The sequence below is a fragment of the Colletotrichum paranaense genome (genome assembly GCF_030867605.1).
Source record: "Colletotrichum paranaense strain IMI 384185 chromosome Unknown Scaffold_19.1, whole genome shotgun sequence".
Classification (NCBI taxonomy): Eukaryota; Fungi; Ascomycota; class Sordariomycetes; order Glomerellales; family Glomerellaceae; genus Colletotrichum; species Colletotrichum paranaense.
This window is the reverse complement of record NW_026848977.1, coordinates 359,372-377,776: the sequence shown is the minus strand read 5'-3', so window position 1 is coordinate 377,776 and position 18,405 is coordinate 359,372. Positions and strand designations below refer to the sequence as shown.

Below are 18,405 nucleotides of genomic sequence, written 5' to 3'. Positions count from 1 at the left end.
AAGCTCGCGGAGGTATAGAGGCACGCTTAGACTCCCCAATCCCTGCTTCTTCCGGATGAAAGAGGACTGGCCTCCGCCCCCATCTGGATGCATGTCTCCTCCTCCACGGAGATTTTCTGCTGACAGGCAGGTCAATGTTCCAGAAGTTTAAACTACGTTGCATTCGTGTAACGCTGAAATATGACCGAACTCAATTTTACTCGGCGAAGCTTGGTGATCACGAGTGCTAAGAGTATGTAATGTCGTCGGCAGATCAAGAGTGTCAATGGCGCACACCGGCCGACGATAAACATAATTCATTCGTATCCAGCCCCCAAGTAGAGCGTCTGATCCGGGTGCGAACGAGGCACAAGTAGGAGACATATTTTATGATACAGTGTTCGCAACGGTGATTTCCAGCTTACAGAGAGGTCTAATGATCATAACTTCATTGATTCTCTATTCCAATAATGCCAAATGCCCATCGCTCATTATGGTGGACTACTAATTCTACTCATATAACCGTCGTACACTACAATAATCTCAACATCCCGCCATAATCTCGGGCCACTTTCTCCTAGAAACCTTCACTTTCAAGTCACCCTGATAAGATGTCAGCAAAGCGACCTAGATGTCTCCGAGACTATTGGACGGCCTACCTTCAGCCAAGGGGAGCCAACCTTGTCAAAATCGAGGTCTTCAAAGTCAACAGTCCGAGGCTGGTCCGGCGAAGCCCAGGTAACATCGTAGGACCGCAACAGCGTCGTTAAGGTCTGCGTCACAATGATCATGGCCATCTTCTCCCCTGGACATCGATGGCTGCCGCCGCCAAATAGCATACTCTTCACACTGTTGCCGTCCTTTTCTTCGAGGTTAACAAGCTTGTTCTCGGCATTGAGCCAACGTCCGGGCATCCAGGTGTCCGGGTTCGGATAATTGGCGGGGTCGTGGTGCGTCAAGTAGGGCGAGATGGACACGACTGAGCCCTTTGGCACGATAATATCCGTACCTGGGACAGGCACTTCCTGCATCGCGAGACGGAGGCACTTCATGCCTGCATAGTAGCGCATCGTCTCCTTGATACAGGCCTGTAGAAGCGCCGAGTCTGTATTTCCGTTACGGGCATCTCTCTTCACGGCTGCCATGACATCGGGATGGCGTAAAAGCTGAGGCGTTTGTTAGTTTTGCTGCTCATTCACGTGAAGAGATGAAGACTATACGTACGCATACCACGACCCACGAGATCGCAGCGACTGTGGAAGTGTGAGCAGCAAACATCAAAACAGTGTGATGAGAAGGAAGAAAGTGCCTCAAAGGCGCCATGCTCTGTTCGTGCAGCGTGTGCGTGATGTAGTCCGGCAGGTCAGTCTCGAGGTCACCATTCTTCGCCGCGACGTGTCGCTGGCTAAGCTTTTCCCAAAAGATCTCCTTCACGCGCTCACGAGCGCGATGCAACCTCCTCGCCGGGGGGTGAGGCACCCAGTCGGGCAGCACAAAGGACCAGATGCTGCCAATATCGGACTCCATCGCGTGCAATAAGCCCAAGAGCTCTTCGCTCGACTTGTAAAAGTCATCGCCCATCAACGTTCTGACAATGACCTTGTGCGTCAATTCGGACACGCCGTCAAAGAGCTCCACATCGGTCTTGGTCGTCCACTCAAGTGCGCAGCGGTGCGTCTCCTCCACGGTACACTTGGCCATGTGCGCCTGAGCCGTGGCGCGGTTGATGTACCGGCTGAGGGAGCCGACCATGACCCTGATGTTATCCATGTATCCAGGGTCGAGTATCTTGTTGAGAAATATTCCCTAACAATCACATATGAGTTGAGACAAGTCCTACTTTTCTAAATGTCTCAAAATCTGGGGTTGAGGTGGCTTATCTGGGAGAAGGGTGACCTCACCATTCCGTGGCCGAAAGACCAAGCCTTCTCGGGCATGTCGAGATAAGCCTTGTTGAGCTCATTTCCACGAAGCCAGACATTGTGGACCGTTAGGATCTGAATCGAGAAGATATTACCGCATTGGGATTGAGCTCGACGGATGAGCGAGATGGGCTTGACTGCGTAGTCGTGGGCGTCGCTGAGGAAGGAGAAGAAGCCCTCGCCTTTGTAGGCGGGGATCGTCCTAGGCTTGGAATACCATCTTGCTAGAAGTATTACTGCGACCAACAGTGCTGGAAGAATCAACATCATTCGAGGAGTGAACGACGACTGGACCGGCGGAGAAACGAGTGTGACTGGTGTATGAGCCAGACGAGCTCGCGGATACACTCGAAGAGAGAAAATAACGAGAAATATTGGTGGACTCATCCAGGAAAAAGGATCTGGAGGGCACGAGTCTTTCTTAAGTTCAGCAAATTACCAATCTCCATGAACACTAAGAGATGCCCGACGGCGGAGGTCCGTCCGAAGCCAACGAGACAACAACAAAACAACAATTACCTTCGTGGTGGATGTTGAGATGAACTCCATCGCGTAGCCAAGGCCACCCGAAACATGTTGACTTGTCGGTGAAGGTCGATTTTCTTGCTCCGGTGGGTAAACAAAACGTCCCTCCGAAAGGCCTCGGAATGCGGTGATGTCCAGGCGTTGGGCTCAAGGGATGATTTAGCCTCGTCGATCTGGGGTATGAGCCGCTCCATCGAAACTGTGGCTTGAAGTGGCTCATGCATGAATACTCTAAGATATTCTTTGCGTCAAGCTTAAAATCCCGTGACTTGAAGATCCTGCACATGCCTATTTCAGCTTGAGGATTTGCGGGAGCAGTCAGATGTGACTCCCATTATCTCCTCGTCGATATGCTTCAGCCCGTCGGAGATCGCGAGCGCCTGACTCCGCCGATCCTCGAGCATGGCATGGATGAAGCCTAACTCAATGGAATCACTTTCACATATGGATTTCACGAAGTTGGGCTCCTCTTCCCTGGGTTCGGACTACGGAGAGAGCTTGAGGAGTCATGGGTGCGCGGCCAAGGTCCGCCTGCGCCTTGGACATCTCGATCTCATAAGACCCATGCTGCTAGCGTTCCGCCGATCGCTTTTAGCAAAGAATCGTTTGATAATTGTTCAAACGCGTAAGAGAGGACTCCGCCGGAAGCTTTTTGATGGCTTGGCTTCGTCGGAGGTAAACATGCTAGTTGGATGTTTCTCGTATATTGTCTGCATCACATTTGGCCAAGTACTCTTCCCCTTGGAATTTGCGGTTGCACGATGCAACAGATGTCGCATTGAGAGCTTCTAGAACATCACTCAGGACGACGGTTCACTTTATTTCACCGTCGAATCCCGGTGGCGTACGTCATGCAATGCCCTCTCCGAAGGTTCAGGTGGATTGCTGTGCCGTGAACATACGCAAACGGACTATAGAACTGCTCTTACCCTGTCGATGTCGCGTGACAATTTGAGTGGATATGTCTACTTCTTTCAAATGGAGGATGAGGGTCGACCCAGAATATATTTTCGACGATAAAGCCTCCAGTCCTAACCCAATTCCTGGCGCCATCGCGTAGCGACACTGGTCTCTTTGGCAAAAGCTGTCTTCGCCCATGTTATCGTCTAATTCTGATGGTTCCCATTCTTATACTCTGACAACTCATGGTTTACTTTCATTCTGAGTATTGTGGGCTTTCACTTCTTGCTATTACTGAAGGGCCCTCTGAACGCACGCATAGTTGGTAGGCTCACCTAAAATGAGATACTGGTAAGGCCAGTGGTCTGGAGATAAGTGAAAGAAGCTTTGAGAGGTTTCGCATCAAAATCGCAGCGAAACCTAGATCCATCGATCGCTTTTATGCACCCTATGCTCAGTTTGACGTGTTGAAGTACACTCTATGCTCAGATCAACGAGTCTCTTCAGGCGATTGGGAAACTATCTAGATACTGCCAGCCCGCCTTTCTGCCCTTTTTCTTCTCTTCGCATACCGTAAACTCTTATCTTAAAATTGACGTGATTGCAAAAGCCTCGACGAAATTAAGACTAATGTTGACACGATCCTTTTGTGCTGTCTGGTGATCTTATCATGCCAACATAGAGTGCCGATCGCCGAAATGTTGGATTATGCGGTTGCTCGCTCGAGGTATCCTGGCCTATTTCACGATTTAAAGAGCCACCGAAATCAAGAGTCAAGCCAGTCAAGAGCTGCTGGCTGTTCTTCTTTTACAAAGCATACTTCCGATGTTCTCCGGAGTCTTCCGTGTTGACTCGGACGGAGGCTGTGCCTTCTCAGCCAATCAGATCTTACCACCGGCCGTTGCGGCGGGATCCACCCCGGGGCTCCCATCCGTCTCCTAGCGGAGGAGCCTAGGTAACAGCATCCAACATATCATAGCCACTCTCACCCAAGCCGGACTTTGTTCTTGGAAGTCCATTTCGCTAATCTAATCCTTGGCGTCTCGTTTGACTATCGACCGATTGTGCTTCGTATTATACTTTTGCCAACTAAGGACCAAGACGGAGGAAAGAGGGCTGTACATATCCTCGATTTTGTGGTCTGCGAAGCAGGGGAGAAGGGGGTCCAAAAGATCATCGCCGCAATGTATTTAACAGTCACCCGCGACCTTCCGGAAGAACTCCTTCCTGCCCTACCAGCAACCACAGACCATCCTCCTCGTCAACGAATCAGCCAACCCGCCATAGCTCCTCGCCATGCAGCTGTCACTTCTCCTCGCTGCGTTTTCTGCGCATGCAGTCCTTGCCGCACCTCGGATCAAAAGAGACGCCCTCAAATCATGTGTGGAGGAGGTCTTTGGAGGGAACGCGGCTCTGCGCATCGTGACACCGACTGATCCTACTTACCACGATGCGAGAATCGGAGAGGCCATCCAGTGAGACCGGTATACTGCCTCAAAGTTCAGGACACAGTGCTTACCATATGGTCAACAGGTTTACACAGATGCCAGTGTTGATTGCTTACGCAGAAAAGCCATATGAAGTTGCACCCTTGATCCAATGCGCAAAGACGAGTGGCATCAAAGCAGTCCCCAGAACCGGTGGTCACCAGTAAGCATTCGACATCTCCAAACCTGCCCTCGGTGAGTTCAAAGTAACTTACATTGCACAGCTTCCTCGGATACTCCGCCCTCCAAGATGCCCTCGTCATCGACATCACCCACATCGACTACGTCAACATCGCAGCAGACAAAAAGACCGCCACCGTCGGCGCCGGCATCCGCTTCGGCGCCCTCTACACGGCCCTCGGCCAGCAAGGCCTCGACTGGACGGGCGGCATCTGCCCCACAGTCGGCATCTCGGGCTTCCTCTCCGCGGGCGGCTTCAACATGCAGATGCGCCAAAACGGCCTCGGCGTCGACAACGTCGAGTCCGCAAAGGTAGTCACCTCGGACGGCTGCATCGTAACGGCCTCCCGCGACGAAAACGCCGACCTCTTCTTCGCCATCCGCGGCGGCGGCGGCGGATCCTACGGCATCGTCATCGAGTGGACGCTGCGCATGTACGAGTTCCCCCGGTCCGCCATGGTGTACCTGCAGTGGAACGGCTCCGACACGCGGTTCGATATCGCAAAGACGTTCCATGAGTGGGCGCCCCGCGCGGACAGCGCCCTCAGCTCGCAGGTGAACTTGTACAAGAACCGCACCGACGTGATTGGGTGGTGCTACGGCTGCACCCTCGACAAGCTGCAGGGCATGGTGAACGCCTCCGGGCTCCTGGGTGTCGGCAAACCGGCGGCGTACATCTCGGGCGGGTGCAACACCATCAACGCCCGCCTCTTCGGCTACGGCGTCAACGAGTGCGGCGCCGACGAGGCCGTTGCGCAAGTCGCGCCGTTTGTCGTCAACACGATCCAGCAGCCGTTCGTCCAGATCCCGGGTTACGCAAACTTCACTTACAACGAGACGACAAAGGCGCCCGAGCTACCCCCCGCGCAGCCCTGGGCGCGCTTCATCCGCCTGTCGAAATCCTTCATGGTTCAAAAGGATAAGCTGCTCACTGACGAGACGATGAAGAACGCCATCTCGCGGATCGACGAGCTCGACGACGCGGCGCAGGGGTGGATCGAGTGGCACGCGTGGAACATTTCGATTGCGGGCGATGCGGCGTTTGCGTGGCGCGAGCAGGCGTATTCGCACATGGAGTTCATCGTGTCCAGCTCCGCGGATGAGAAGGTCCATGCTGGCTATGTGAAGTGGTTCAAGAGCCTGGAGGATTACTTGCGTCCGCTTGTTGGGTGAGTTCTTCTTCGTTCTTGCTGTGTTTTGAGCCTGATGAGAATGAGTGACTGATGAGAGTGACAACAGAATGGCGAGTTACTCGGGCTACATGGATGACACGATTTCCACCCCTCCGCTTGATTCGTACTACGGCGCCAATGTCGCAAAGCTGTCTCAAATCAAGTCCAAGTACGATCCCCAGGGCTTCTTCGCGAATGTAAGTATATCAACCGCCAGACAAACTGAATACATCGACTAACGAAGAGAACATAGCCTCTGAGTATCAGAGCTCTCTACCCAAACCAAACTGTGACCGGAGACAGCTGTCTGTAGATAAGGTGAAGACAGATCACGGTACAAGGTTACCGAAGAACCGTATGACTGTGACGTCAGAACATAGTGTGCTTGATGACAAGCTGTAATCCAGCTGTGGAGCGAGATTTCGTCGATGGAAATGTAATGTAGCTGAAAGATCATCCCTTCACCCGCGCATGATCGAGTCAAGATAACCCACCCGATTGGGTCCCAAACATCAGATGAGTTGAACAAGCTCTCTTACCGAGGCCGTATCCGGCGCGGGGTCGACCGTGCAATGTCCATCACTTTGAATTGGCTTTTTTGCTCCTTCATTCTCCCACTCTCACATTCGTATTCTGATCTCAGTTTGTCAAATGTACCTGCAGAAACATAAGCACCATGAATACCACATTTGACCGAGGAGCGCCAAGACCTGATGAATTGAGCGATGCGGGTTCTCTCTTACGGTAAGTCAATAAGCTGAAAAGCGATCTGATCTGAAATCCCGCTGTAATTGTGTTTGTGCTGTTGAGTTGTTGCGAGTGAGGTCACAGCATTATCTCGTTCTGTCCGAAAGCGTCCATGATAGAAGAGAAGTTGAGTCACTTCTGGACTTCATGCTGCATGTCTTTTCCTCATCCAGAACCCGGGCCTTGCGTCCATGATTTCCGTCAGGCTTCTTTCAGCATTCTTATCGGACTTTGAATAAGTGCTCAAAGTCGAGAATCTTTACAGTGAGCAAACTGCTTCAGTCTCATCCTCAAAACTCACATCTTCTTCTGGTGATGTCTCCCACTGACCAGAGACCAAGGCAACCCCAAACCATAATCTGGCTCAAGACCTCAGACCAGTCCTTTGCAATCCACAAGTCCCTCCTAGTCGAGTCCTCAAAATACTTCCAACGCTGCCTCGACGGACCCTTCGCCGAATCCCACACAAACACAATCGACCTAAACGACACCGACGACAACGCAGACGAAAACGACGGCGAAGTCAACGTCAGCATCAGCCCGCTAACCCTAGGCACCTACGTGAAACTATGCTACTTCACCCGCCTCACAGCCCAGCGCGTCAAACGCTGCCGCCGCAACGCGGCGGACCACCCGGGCGAGGACGCCGTCTACTACGAGGTCTCCCCCTTCTCCCTGAAACCCTGCGACATGCACACCCCGCACGACCTGACGGAGCTCGTCGACATGTGGTCCCTCTGCGACCGCTTCCACGACGACCTGCTTCTGGGGAAAGTGTCCACCGCCATCCGCGAGACGCTCGACGTCGGGGCCACGAAGCTCGGCGGCAGCTGCGGCGGCGGCGGAGGTGGTGATGCACAGCAGCAACACGGCGCCGAGTGGTGGGTTTTCAACTTCGCCAACGGCTACGTCGCGCTGGCGAGCCTTCACCGGAGGAGAGACGACGACGTCGAAGGGTTGATGGAGAGGTTGCGGGATCTGTTTGTGCAAAACTGTTCGCCGGCTTCGTGGGAGAGGCTTGCGGGCCAGTTGCCTAGCGAGTTCGTGGTTGCGGCGTCGATTGCGTTCCAGGCCAAGATGGCGACGTTGATGCCGCACGAGGCGGCGATTGCAAGGGTCAATGGGGCGAGTCTGTGTTATGAGTGTAAGACTAGGGTGCAGACGGCTTTGAAGAGATGAAGATAGATGTACGCATTTCTCTTGGATTCGTTTTTAATGATTGTTTCGGCTGCAAATGGGATGCCAAAGCGGTCATTGTTCAGCTGTGACAGCAGAAGAGGAACTCCTTCAGACCTGCAACGAGGGCTATTATTGAGTTGATTTGGATTCCCTTACACTTTGAAGACCAGATTACGTCTGTCTTATAGGGTAAGCCAAAGTCGATGCACGGTGGTGTTTGTTTTTGGATCAAAGCCTTGGTGGTCTACGATCCTCGTGGTTCCCTCCGTACTGTACCTTGGACAAAGACAATAGACAGAATCGCTGGCTGTATGAGTATTCCTCATGTTCTGAAGACCGATTGATAGGCCCAGACTTTGGCTGCTCCACAGTGAGGGCTGAAGATCATCATATCACCTGCTTGGATGACGGTGAGTAGCCCTCGATATCTCGAGGCTGACATGCAGTGAAGCTTCAACTGATCAACGTCTACGAGATCGCTCAATCACCGTGATATCCCGCAAATAACTCTGCTTGAAATGTAAGGCAGATGTCATTGATGCACGTAATACCTAAGCTGAAGTCTTTCCTCCCACCCGACCATCTTTTGTATGCGCCACAGTGGTATACATGAAGCCGACACCCCTCGAACCCCTTTCTATATGCACCTAATCTGCTCCACCAGCTTCAACAAACACACATCATCATCTCTTTGAAACTCTCTTACACCAAACATCCATCCCATCCCATACCATCCTCATTGCTTTCCCTGACTAACATCAGGATACACATCAAACCTCCTCTGCGAATTAATAGGAATATTCCTCCTCGCCTCCTCAATCTTCTCACCCTCCAACTCCCACGCAACGGTTCCCTCCCCCTCCTCCGCCTCAACAAGCACATTCGCCATCGGGTCGATAATCAACGAGTGTCCCCAAGCGTGGTACGTCGCGCCCATGTCCCGCGCGGGACTGCACATGGCCACGTAAATCTGGTTATCCACCGCCCTCCCCTGCCCCAGCAGCCGCCAGTGCATCGGCCCCGTCGTCAAGTTGAAGGCGCCCGGGTACACGAGCGCGAAGCATCCCCTGCGCGCGGCGATGGCCGCCAGCTCGGGGAACCGCACGTCGTAGCAGATGGCCACCGAGATCCGCCCGTACTCGGGGAGGTCCACGACGGTGACCTGGTCGCCGGGGCTCAACACCTCGCTCTCCTTGAAGGTGATCTTGCCCGGGATATCGATATCGAACAGATGCACCTTGCGATGCGTCGCCAACAACTTCCCCTCGGGCGAAAAGATCAAACTAGTGTTGTAGAATTTCCCCGTCTCGGCATCCAGCTCCGGGACGGAGCCACCGACGAGGTAGCTCCCGCTCTCGCTCGCCATGGCCGCCAACGCGTGGAAGCTGGGGCTCTGTTCCTTGGTAGGCGGGGACGGGAGCAGCGTCTCGGCGTACTTTGGGAAGTAGTCGCACCCGTAGGGCGAGTTGAAGCACTCGGGCAGGACGACGATTTTGGCGCCGGCGGCGCTGGCCTCGAGGACCTTGGCGCGGGCGTTGGCGAGGTTGGCGGCCTTGTCGGCGCCCGAGGCGAGCTGGATGCAGGCTAGCTTGACGGGCTTCTTGAGCACCGGGGACGGGAGGGACGACATCTTGCGGACGTTGCGATGAAAGCTGCCAAAGGGGACGAGGCGGTGGGCAGGAGAGTTGGTGATTGTTGTTGATAGGGTGCGTAAGGTACGGAGGGCGAGGCGCATTGTATGTTTGAAGGAAGGGCTACGTGTTTTCCGAAGTGGAGGGGGTTGCGACTTGCGAGTGACGTTTGGTTCGGCGCGGTGGTGGTGGTGGGGGGAGGAACGATAACGGCGGGGTAGCTGCCGTGACGGGCTTCGCGGTCGGAGCTCATCCCTGGGGTTCGGCTATTGACGGCATCTCGCACTGTGTTTGTAGCATTCGGAGAGACGAATTCCTACAGTGCGAGATACCTTTCACGGCTCCGAATTGTCCGATCCGTTATCGGGAAATTGAATTGCTTCGGCCCGGCTCCGATCGGCCTTTACCTTGGACTCCCCCGCGTCCAGCCGCCGCTAATTACTTTGGTTTCTCCTTGGACATTCCTTACTCCATGATCAAGAAGGATCCTTGCTCATCATTACGCCTTCATATATAGTACGCAGTGTTGTATTATCTCAAGTATTGATATACGGCTCGTGTCTTCCAAATCTTCATTGTCGTTTCTGAGATCTACAAGACCAGTTGAAGTATGCCACCTCGAAGCACGACAGACCTCATCAAGTAGAATCGATTCAATCCTCCAAATCCATCCCTCCATACCCGAAAAACAAGACACATAGACTCCATCGCCATGCCTACCATCCCCCATCGTGATGAATACCCTCCCACCTACACTCTCCCGGGCCGAGTAGGTAAAGGAATGTTTCTGCGTAGCTTACAAGCTAGGGAGCAATCCAGAACAGACATTCCATACCCCAACAAAGATCCCAGATCTCAACGCTACGGGAACCGGGATACAGCTTTGCCGTGGCACGCAAACTGAACCCACCTAGCCCAGCAGCATCGGAACCTAACCAAGACTCGTTTGCGATTCCCGTGCCACACCTTACATTCCAGGTCAACTTACATACCATCGAATGAACCCAGGCAATCGGTAACCTCACGATACACCGGTTGGCCGTCCGCCGCCGCCTTTCTTGCTTTACACCAGGCGACGGGCTTAGATAGAATGCAAAAAGAAAGCAAAACCAGAAACGCCCAACGGCGGTGTAACAGGCACGCACCCTGACTTACCCCAATCTCTCTTCCATCCAACTCTATAGCTGATTTTTTTCGGCAACCTGCCTGGCGACGTTCGTCCGGTCAAATCAGCTCTTCCTTCCCCCGCGTGAAACATCTTCTTTGTAAGCTCATGTTTGGGGTATCACAAAACCCGAAACCATGACAAGCCCAGTCCAGTCCAATTCTCCCGGACGCCAATTATCAGTGAGAGCACGACGTAGTATCAATGACCCCTGCAGTCTGGTCCCAACCCATCTCCTTGGGTCGGATATGCCACTCCTACATAAAGCTTAAAATTGAGGCTGGTGTTTCTTCAATGCGAAGAGTGTTAGGCATTGGAGGCTCGACCGAAAATAAACTCCATCGAACAAGATCCCTTTACATATTTAGAGCATACGCATTGGGCGGTCATCAGACGGAATTTTTAACATGTTTTATCTGATTTTTTCCTTTTCTCTTGTAAATGAGATAGATGCTTGCTCTGTAGCCCGCGGCGCTTCCGCCTCGCAGCATAAATCCACACACATGTCTTTCCCCTGACCCCCAATGTGAGCGGCAAAGCTTTGAAACACTTGATTAGGTATCAATCCATCGTTACGCGAATCCAATTCTGCTCGGCCTCTCTCTCCACTCGCTCCCGTTTCGTCTCATACTAACCACCCTTCGCAACCTGCTCCGCCTTCTTTCCTTTCTTCCCATGAGCCTCAACCTTGAAGCTCCAAGTTGGGACCACTCTCAGTGGTTTGTTTACTGTTCTTCTACAGGCCTCGGCTGCGCGGTACCAACGACCGCTGTGATGATAATAATATGCAAAAAAAAAAATAGCCGAGTGATCCAGCCACAATTCTTTTTGCCAAACTCTCTGTTCAGACTAACGCCGGCATATGAACAATAGATGACGAGAAATTAGACACAAAGGAAGTGGAGTAATATACATCCATATCGGTGCCGGCGTCCGCAATGGACTCGCTGATGTATCGCGACCGGGAGGCCCAGGCGTGTAATCGCAGATACACGACAAAGTGGCAATCGTCGTGAACGACTAGCGCCGCCGGGCGGGGCCGTGATGAGCTTAGGAAAGCCGGAAAGACCGCGGGTATCGATTAGAGTTGGCATGTTTCATGCATGCCGTGGGGTGGGGGGTTGAGGATAATTTTAGGCCACCTGGTGACCCAATATCGCTGGCTCTGCCTTATAGTATCAGCTGCTTGAGGTTGCGCTGGATAATCATATCCTGGACCGAGCCCATCGTGATCTTGAGCAGGTTCGTATCAGTGGCGTTCGTGAAATGTCCGTAAATTTCCTTCTCGGTGTTTCGGTTGAGGGCGCGGAACTTGTCCAAGAAGTACTTGCTGGCAGACTTCCAGTCTTCGGCGGGGCCGTGGTAATCCGTGAAACCGTGCGACGTGATTGGGTTGTTAGGGAGCTTCTCCTTGAAGAGATCCATCTTGTTCAGAAAGAGGATAAGGGCAGACTTCGTGAACCAGTGCGAGTTGGCAATCGACTCCCAGAGCATGAGCGCTTCGTTCATTTGGTTCTGTTGGGTTGGTCAGCTTGACAGAAAGCGAGAAAAAATAGACTCGGTCACACTTACGCCGTCCTTGTCCTCGACCAAACATTGATCGTATCCGCTGATGGCGACAAGGAAGAGCAAGCAATTGACATTTTCGAAGCAATGGATCCACTTCTTCCGTTCTGAACGTTGGCCACCGACGTCGAACATGCGGTATGTCAGTTGACCGAGGTCGAAAACCGTTTCGGTGATTCCCGTGGTTCGCAGTCTTGATCGCAACAAATCTTGGTCTGTGGGCTCGTAGCTCGCATCCCAAATGCGGTCCAAATCGTCACAGAAGCTATATCGGTTAGCCATATTGTCTGCAAAGGCAGGTGGTGCGACAGTATGCTTACTATGCCAGGTTGTCGTGGAGGGCGAACTCGTTGCCCTTTGCTATTGCCTGCTTGACACCACTGTCGACCCAGAGTTCTTTGACAGGTTGCAGGTAATCGCGCGGGAGAGGGTCTTGGGCGTTGATCTCGTGTTCCACCAAGATATGCGCCATGTGCTTCTGCAAGAGACACCATGTGTTAGCCGGGCCGTTCTATTCATTGCACGCACGAAGAGTGATAGGATGTCTCGAGGTTGTCGCACGCAATTGGCGTCAACATGAGCTTTATCGGGGGTCGCTTGCCTCATTTTCGGGGTTGCTGAACTCGATTCCCATTTCGGTCATGGCATCTTGGATCAAACGGAATGATTGGACAATGTTGTTGAACACGACCGGCTTCCATTCGAGCTTTTCGTTCTTGCTGAAACCTTGTGCGTAAATCAACTTCATTTGCTTCAGGACAGTGGATTTTCCAGATTCTCCGGCACCTGTACAAATGAAAACAAAGTCAGCGCACGAACAGATGCATTGTGCTAGTTAGCGATCGCGTCAACATACCCAGCAACAACAGCTTAACTTCTTTCGATAGGCGCTTCTCATCTTGTCGGATCATGCGGTCGAGGTCGCGCGAACGAGCACCACCGCCGTCATCTTTTGTTCGAGCCCCGAAACACATACTGGTGTAGGGACGTTTATCGCCGAATAATTTGGGTGCACGAAGGAGCCGGCGCGGTGACGCTGAACAAGTGTTGGGGCAAAAAGGAAAAGAAAGTAACGCGTTCAGTCGGTAAGAAAAGTGTGGGCAGAAACCGAGAAACAATCAATGAGGCGGACCGGTGGAGATGGTAACGGTCTAAGGCGAAAACGAGGTGGAAGAAGAAATGCGAGCAGCTAGTTCCGGGGAGGAGGGTTCTTGGAGGAATTCGCGTCGAGGTCCAGGTAGGATTGGAACGGTCTCGCAATGGTCCGAGGGCGTTGAAGGTCGGCAAGATCAGACGAAGAGATGAAAATAGAGCGATGAGAGGTTGACCGGGCCGGGATGGAAGAAAAAGGGTCGATTTGGATCGTAATCTCAGCGTGATGCAGGTGAAGCGCAAGGCGCAAGGCGGGGAGGATGGGGGGAAAGAGAGATTGGAAGTCGAGTCGAGTCGAGGCGAGACAACAAGGCGACGGGAGCGACGGCGAGGGCGGATGGCGTGGGTAGAAGAATCGAAATGCAATGCCTGCCCGTAGGTATGAAGTGCGGTGCGGTGCGGTGTGGTGTGGTGGTGCAGTGCTCTGCGGCGTGCCTGTCTCTGGCTGTACACCTTTTGGAGGTCCACGTTTGAGGAATAAGACGGGCGGGAGTGGGCAGAGGAAGCTTTTGTCGGTTTTGTTCTTGTTCCCGCTGGCAGGTTAGAGAAAAACAAAAACCGCTAAGACTCTAGGGGGCGTTCGTAGCGGACGCCCGGTGAGCTGCGGGTTGCTAATGTTAATCCTCCTGCTCAGGTGTTTTTGCTGCCCAGCGAGGCCAATGGCGGGTCAGGGGAGAGAACTAACGGGCTAGCGCAGGAATTGGAGAAAGGAACGATGGCGACGATGATGTGAGGAGCAGACAAGAAGCTGAGGCCAGACGAGACGAGACGTGACAGTGACACACAGAGGCTGTTAAGCTATGTTGGTGATGACCAAGCGAGATTGATGTGATGAGGGTAGCCAAGTGCTGGGAGAAGGATCGAGGAAGACGGCGGACACGCACGGAACGGGGAAGGAAGATTGGAAGCAAATAGGAGAAGAGGAGGAAGAGAGCGAGAAAGAGAAGTCGAAGTAGACGAAGCAGACAGGTTGTTCTGCAGCAGAAGAAGAAGAACAAGCCAAAGTGCTGTATCCGTACGGGGATACTTGGTACCCAAACGCACGCACAAAGAGCAAACTATGAAGTACCGCCCTCTTCACTACCTTACCTACTGCTCCTGCTCCTGGGACCTGGGACCTGCTCAGTCACCTCACCTCATCCATCTGGAGCGCTCCGTGCTCTGTGCTCCATGCTCCTCACCTCATGGTATCCGTAAGGTACGGAGTACATTATGTGCTTATTACCTGATTCAATTTCATTAGCTGTCAACACTTGGTACCCTCCGTGCCTCCCTCGTCCTTGCCTCCGTCGATGGTCCCCGTTAACAAGGTACCATCGTGCCCCGTTCCATCACTTGCCGTGGCCATGGTATGTACGGATAGAGTAGGTATGAACCGAGGACGGCTAGATACGCAAAGTACCTTGTGGTGGTCAGGCAGGGTAAAGGTACCTCACTTCGTACATTGGTTAGACGGGAAAGAGAGTCACGCAAGTGCTGGTCCCGGGTATGGGTACGTATGCTTGTCCTTGGGCTTGACTCCTGGCAATGGCATGGGCAAGCAAACAGAACAGGGTTGATGCGACTTTGCTGTGTCTATGGAAGCATGGATTATCTAGTCTAGATTGAATGATTATTCTCTGTACCCGTGTTCCTCCATGCATGGCGTACTGTGGTAGTACTGAGTAGACTCTGAACTGCTGCACTGCAAAGGTGAATAGCCGCACAATAAACGCCCACCACCACCACCGCCACGACGTCGATCACGACCCTGACTCTATGGAATGCCAGTCCGACCACCTTCGATGCTACCTCGCTGTACCCGTATGACCGAATCCATTCTAACCAACAGACCTTTGCTAGAGCTAGAGCTGCAGCATAGCTTATCCGTTGGAAAGCAAAAAAGAAAAAGAAATGCGACATGAACAGGAGAGCGGGAACAGGAACATGCGGAACTCTTGAGCCGGGGTGGTAGCAGTACCTGCCTCAACTTGCATGTCCCGAGTACGTACCTTGCTCTAGATTTCCACCTAAGGCAAGAGAAGAACGGGACGCAAGTGGGTCCATGTCCTGAAGTACCTGGCTTGTATCGCCGGTCTGATTCGTCTTGTCATCCCGGCTCGCTCTTGCCGCAGAATTGCAGCTCACGAGACTTGGCAGCTACTTGTGCTGGGGTACTCTCAAGTCTGTCCGCGCCTTCCTTGCACTTGCATTAGAAAGCAAGCCACCTCCAGTTCCCCGTCGCACCGTCCACTGTCCAGTGACTCCGGTCGCCTTAGTACACAGGCACGAAGGCACGCCAATCCTCGTCTCCTCTGTGCAAAGCTACGAATGCCGTCTTCAGGCTTCACCACCTCTGATACCTCTTTCTCTTTGGTCAGATATTCAGTCCGCCATCATCTCAGACATTTCATCCGTCGCTCAACCAATCCAATGGCTCGTTGAAACTACTTCTTCTTCTTCTCGGAGCCGGACAGTTCCTCGGGACCCAGCCGAACGAACAATCTCATGAATGCCCTCTCTTTGACCCTCATCGAGGATCGACTTCGCCGCATCCCCCAGTGCTTCGCACGCGACCCTCACAACCCTCTCGACACTCATGTCATGCTCCTCAAGGCACCACAAATGCATCTATATATCGAATACCTACCTCTCAGCAACCACAACCTAAGCTTTCTGGCTGAGTTCCCTAGGTGCTAGCAGCCACTCGAATAATCTCTAGTTGCCGGTCTGGACGTGCTTTCGAAGAAGACCTATGTCATGGTTTGACGCACACCCTTTCGCATGCACAATGTTAGGCCGGAGTGTCCCAGAAATGCAGGTTGCGAGCTGCAAACTGCCATGCCTCATAACTTCATGCACAAGGAGAGAAGCCAACGGTCACAGCAAACAAGCCGAAAGCCAATAGACTCTTGCAGATTCAGAGTACAATGGCACATGGCTGCGTCGATTCAACAACTCTCAACCTCGAACCGTCTGGTCTGTCGCCAAAACACCAACCCAATCCGCGTCGCCTGTCTCATCCTGCCCTCACCTGGGGATACCTACACCACCTTCAAAGACTTGTTCGATATGCTTCAAACTCAAAAGATTAACGGGCTCCGCCCACAATCAGCATAGGACTGCGACAGATCCGCGGCCATCCCGTTCACACCATGGACCAATCAATGGCTCAGTTGCTGTTGGCTGTGCTGTCAAATAACACCTGGGCAGCGCATCAATCAAAGGCTCCAGTTGAGCCTTCAATTTGGCTGAGTATCCGTTCTCAGTATGGAGCGTCATCGTGGCATTCCACACAACAGACGGAAAGACAGAGCCACTTCGATCCTCCAGGCCCCTGCGTGACACCAGATCGCTGCCACAAAACCCCAATTGAGCCCCTACTCCGGAAACGCCTCGTGGACCGAGCTCTTCGTCTGCCTCCTTCTCGTGCGCGAACCCGCCATCGCACCCGCAGCCGTAGCCAGCTCGCGCCTCGCCCTTCAGCAGGTCATCGCTACATGTTGCTTGCGGAAACACGTCCCACTCGACGACGCCTCTTTCGTTGCTTCCATATCTAGCGGCTCGCCACGCAGCCACATCAAGTATTGGACCTTCCTCCATCTGCCATACGACGACATTCTATCCGCGAAGAGCTTTGGCCAATGCTTCCGCTTTCGATAGGTAACAATGTTTTCTCTGCAGTCAAGCCTTCTTCCAACGCATGGCACAACCATGATGCCAGCTTTTCGTTTCGAATAGCGGGGGTCCTGGCCGAACACGTCCGCTCTCGGGGAAAGCATGTCACCCCCTGATTCATGCAATTGCAACGCCGCCAGTAGAACACGACTCTGGCAGTCTCTCGTCTTGCCTCAGGGTCGCATTCTGCTAGACTTTTCCCCAACAATAATTCAGATCAGCATTGCAGGCTCCAGTGGGAAAATGAAGCGCTGATTCTGCGGGCCGCTAAAGGGGACCTGCAGCATCAACGGAAGAGTCCCGCAGAAACGAATGCTCCAGTGGGCTGGGATCCTTCTTCATGATCCCGGGCCTTCTGGCGTGGCTCTTGCAAGGATGAGAGGAGCAGCTCGTTTTGTTCGACAGGGGGGCCGTTTGTGGATGGATTGCACAACTCGTGGCTTTTCTGACGGGGATCCTTGAACGTCGATGAGCCAGATCAACGCACGTTTCCTGAGCCGCACCTGCTTTGCCCAATACGTTCGAGAAGTAGCTGGCGCAACGCGAGCATGGACCTTACAAAGATCTTGGACCAAATGGACGGGACATCTTAGATTTTGCCTCTCGTAGACTTGACAGGAGCAAGAATGGACTCAGATGCGCTGCAAGAAGACTGCCGTCCGCGCCAGAGCCGCAGTCCAACGGAGGCTACACCAAGATCGAGTACTTCGCCGCCGGAAATTTTGTTGCAGCTTTCAAGGATTGCTTGGGCCCTAGGACTAGGCTCTCTGCCTTGTAGAAGCAACAGCCAAGGCTTTACCAGAGCCAGCACAACTGGGCAAGTCCTTCAACAAAGATATCAGCCCACATTACTCTTGACATCGCCCGAGATGGTGCGGTCTCGACGTCTCAAGAAGTCCTGTTGACGAGAGCGCCTTTCACCACGTGGCGACGAAGTCCCTGCCGGATGCGGGCGGTCAGAATGAATATGGCTGAACGAACAGGTCCCCGCCAGACCACCCCTCAGACGGTTATATCACGGTGTAAAGGGCAACAAAGACGACGGTAAAGCAAAGTAGTCGAATGAGCAGATGGCGTGTAGGATGGTGGAACTAATTTTCAGATCCGTCTAATGGCAAGCCGCGATCCGAAGGAGTGGTATGA

The 18,405-nt window shown here is 53.1% G+C and overlaps 6 protein-coding genes across 6 annotated transcripts; 2 read left to right on the top strand and 4 right to left on the bottom strand.

The window, feature by feature from the left end:
- Window positions 1-522: 522 nt before the first annotated feature.
- CPAR01_15426 (uncharacterized protein) lies at window positions 523-2,171 on the bottom strand (the record flags this gene model as incomplete). The annotated part of the gene is made up of 4 exons (XM_060499675.1): window positions 523-582; window positions 639-1,145; window positions 1,204-1,785; window positions 1,881-2,171. The coding sequence occupies 4 exons, from the start codon at window positions 2,169-2,171 to the stop codon at window positions 523-525; spliced, it is 1,440 nt and encodes a 479-aa protein (XP_060341675.1).
- A 2,451-nt stretch (window positions 2,172-4,622) lies between these two features.
- Window positions 4,623-8,091, top strand: CPAR01_15425 (uncharacterized protein; the record flags this gene model as incomplete). Its single annotated transcript, XM_060499674.1, has 5 exons — window positions 4,623-4,801; window positions 4,860-4,976; window positions 5,038-6,162; window positions 6,233-6,362; window positions 7,195-8,091. 5 exons carry the CDS (start codon window positions 4,623-4,625, stop codon window positions 8,089-8,091), a joined length of 2,448 nt encoding a protein of 815 aa, XP_060341674.1.
- Window positions 8,092-8,827: 736 nt separating this feature from the next.
- CPAR01_15424 (carbon-nitrogen hydrolase) lies at window positions 8,828-9,826 on the bottom strand (the record flags this gene model as incomplete). The annotated part of the gene is made up of 1 exon (XM_060499673.1): window positions 8,828-9,826. The coding sequence occupies one exon, from the start codon at window positions 9,824-9,826 to the stop codon at window positions 8,828-8,830; it is 999 nt and encodes a 332-aa protein (XP_060341673.1).
- Window positions 9,827-12,057: 2,231 nt separating this feature from the next.
- On the bottom strand, window positions 12,058-12,925 carry CPAR01_15423 (guanine nucleotide-binding protein alpha-2 subunit; the record flags this gene model as incomplete). The annotated part of the gene is made up of 3 exons (XM_060499672.1): window positions 12,058-12,402; window positions 12,460-12,718; window positions 12,774-12,925. 3 exons carry the CDS (start codon window positions 12,923-12,925, stop codon window positions 12,058-12,060), a joined length of 756 nt encoding a protein of 251 aa, XP_060341672.1.
- Window positions 12,926-13,036: 111 nt separating this feature from the next.
- On the bottom strand, window positions 13,037-13,427 carry CPAR01_15422 (G-protein alpha subunit; the record flags this gene model as incomplete). Its single annotated transcript, XM_060499671.1, has 2 exons — window positions 13,037-13,239; window positions 13,310-13,427. The coding sequence occupies 2 exons, from the start codon at window positions 13,425-13,427 to the stop codon at window positions 13,037-13,039; spliced, it is 321 nt and encodes a 106-aa protein (XP_060341671.1).
- A 2,152-nt stretch (window positions 13,428-15,579) lies between these two features.
- Window positions 15,580-16,096, top strand: CPAR01_15421 (uncharacterized protein; the record flags this gene model as incomplete). Its single annotated transcript, XM_060499670.1, has 2 exons — window positions 15,580-15,588; window positions 15,770-16,096. The coding sequence occupies 2 exons, from the start codon at window positions 15,580-15,582 to the stop codon at window positions 16,094-16,096; spliced, it is 336 nt and encodes a 111-aa protein (XP_060341670.1).
- Between the last annotated feature and the right edge of the window lie 2,309 nt (window positions 16,097-18,405).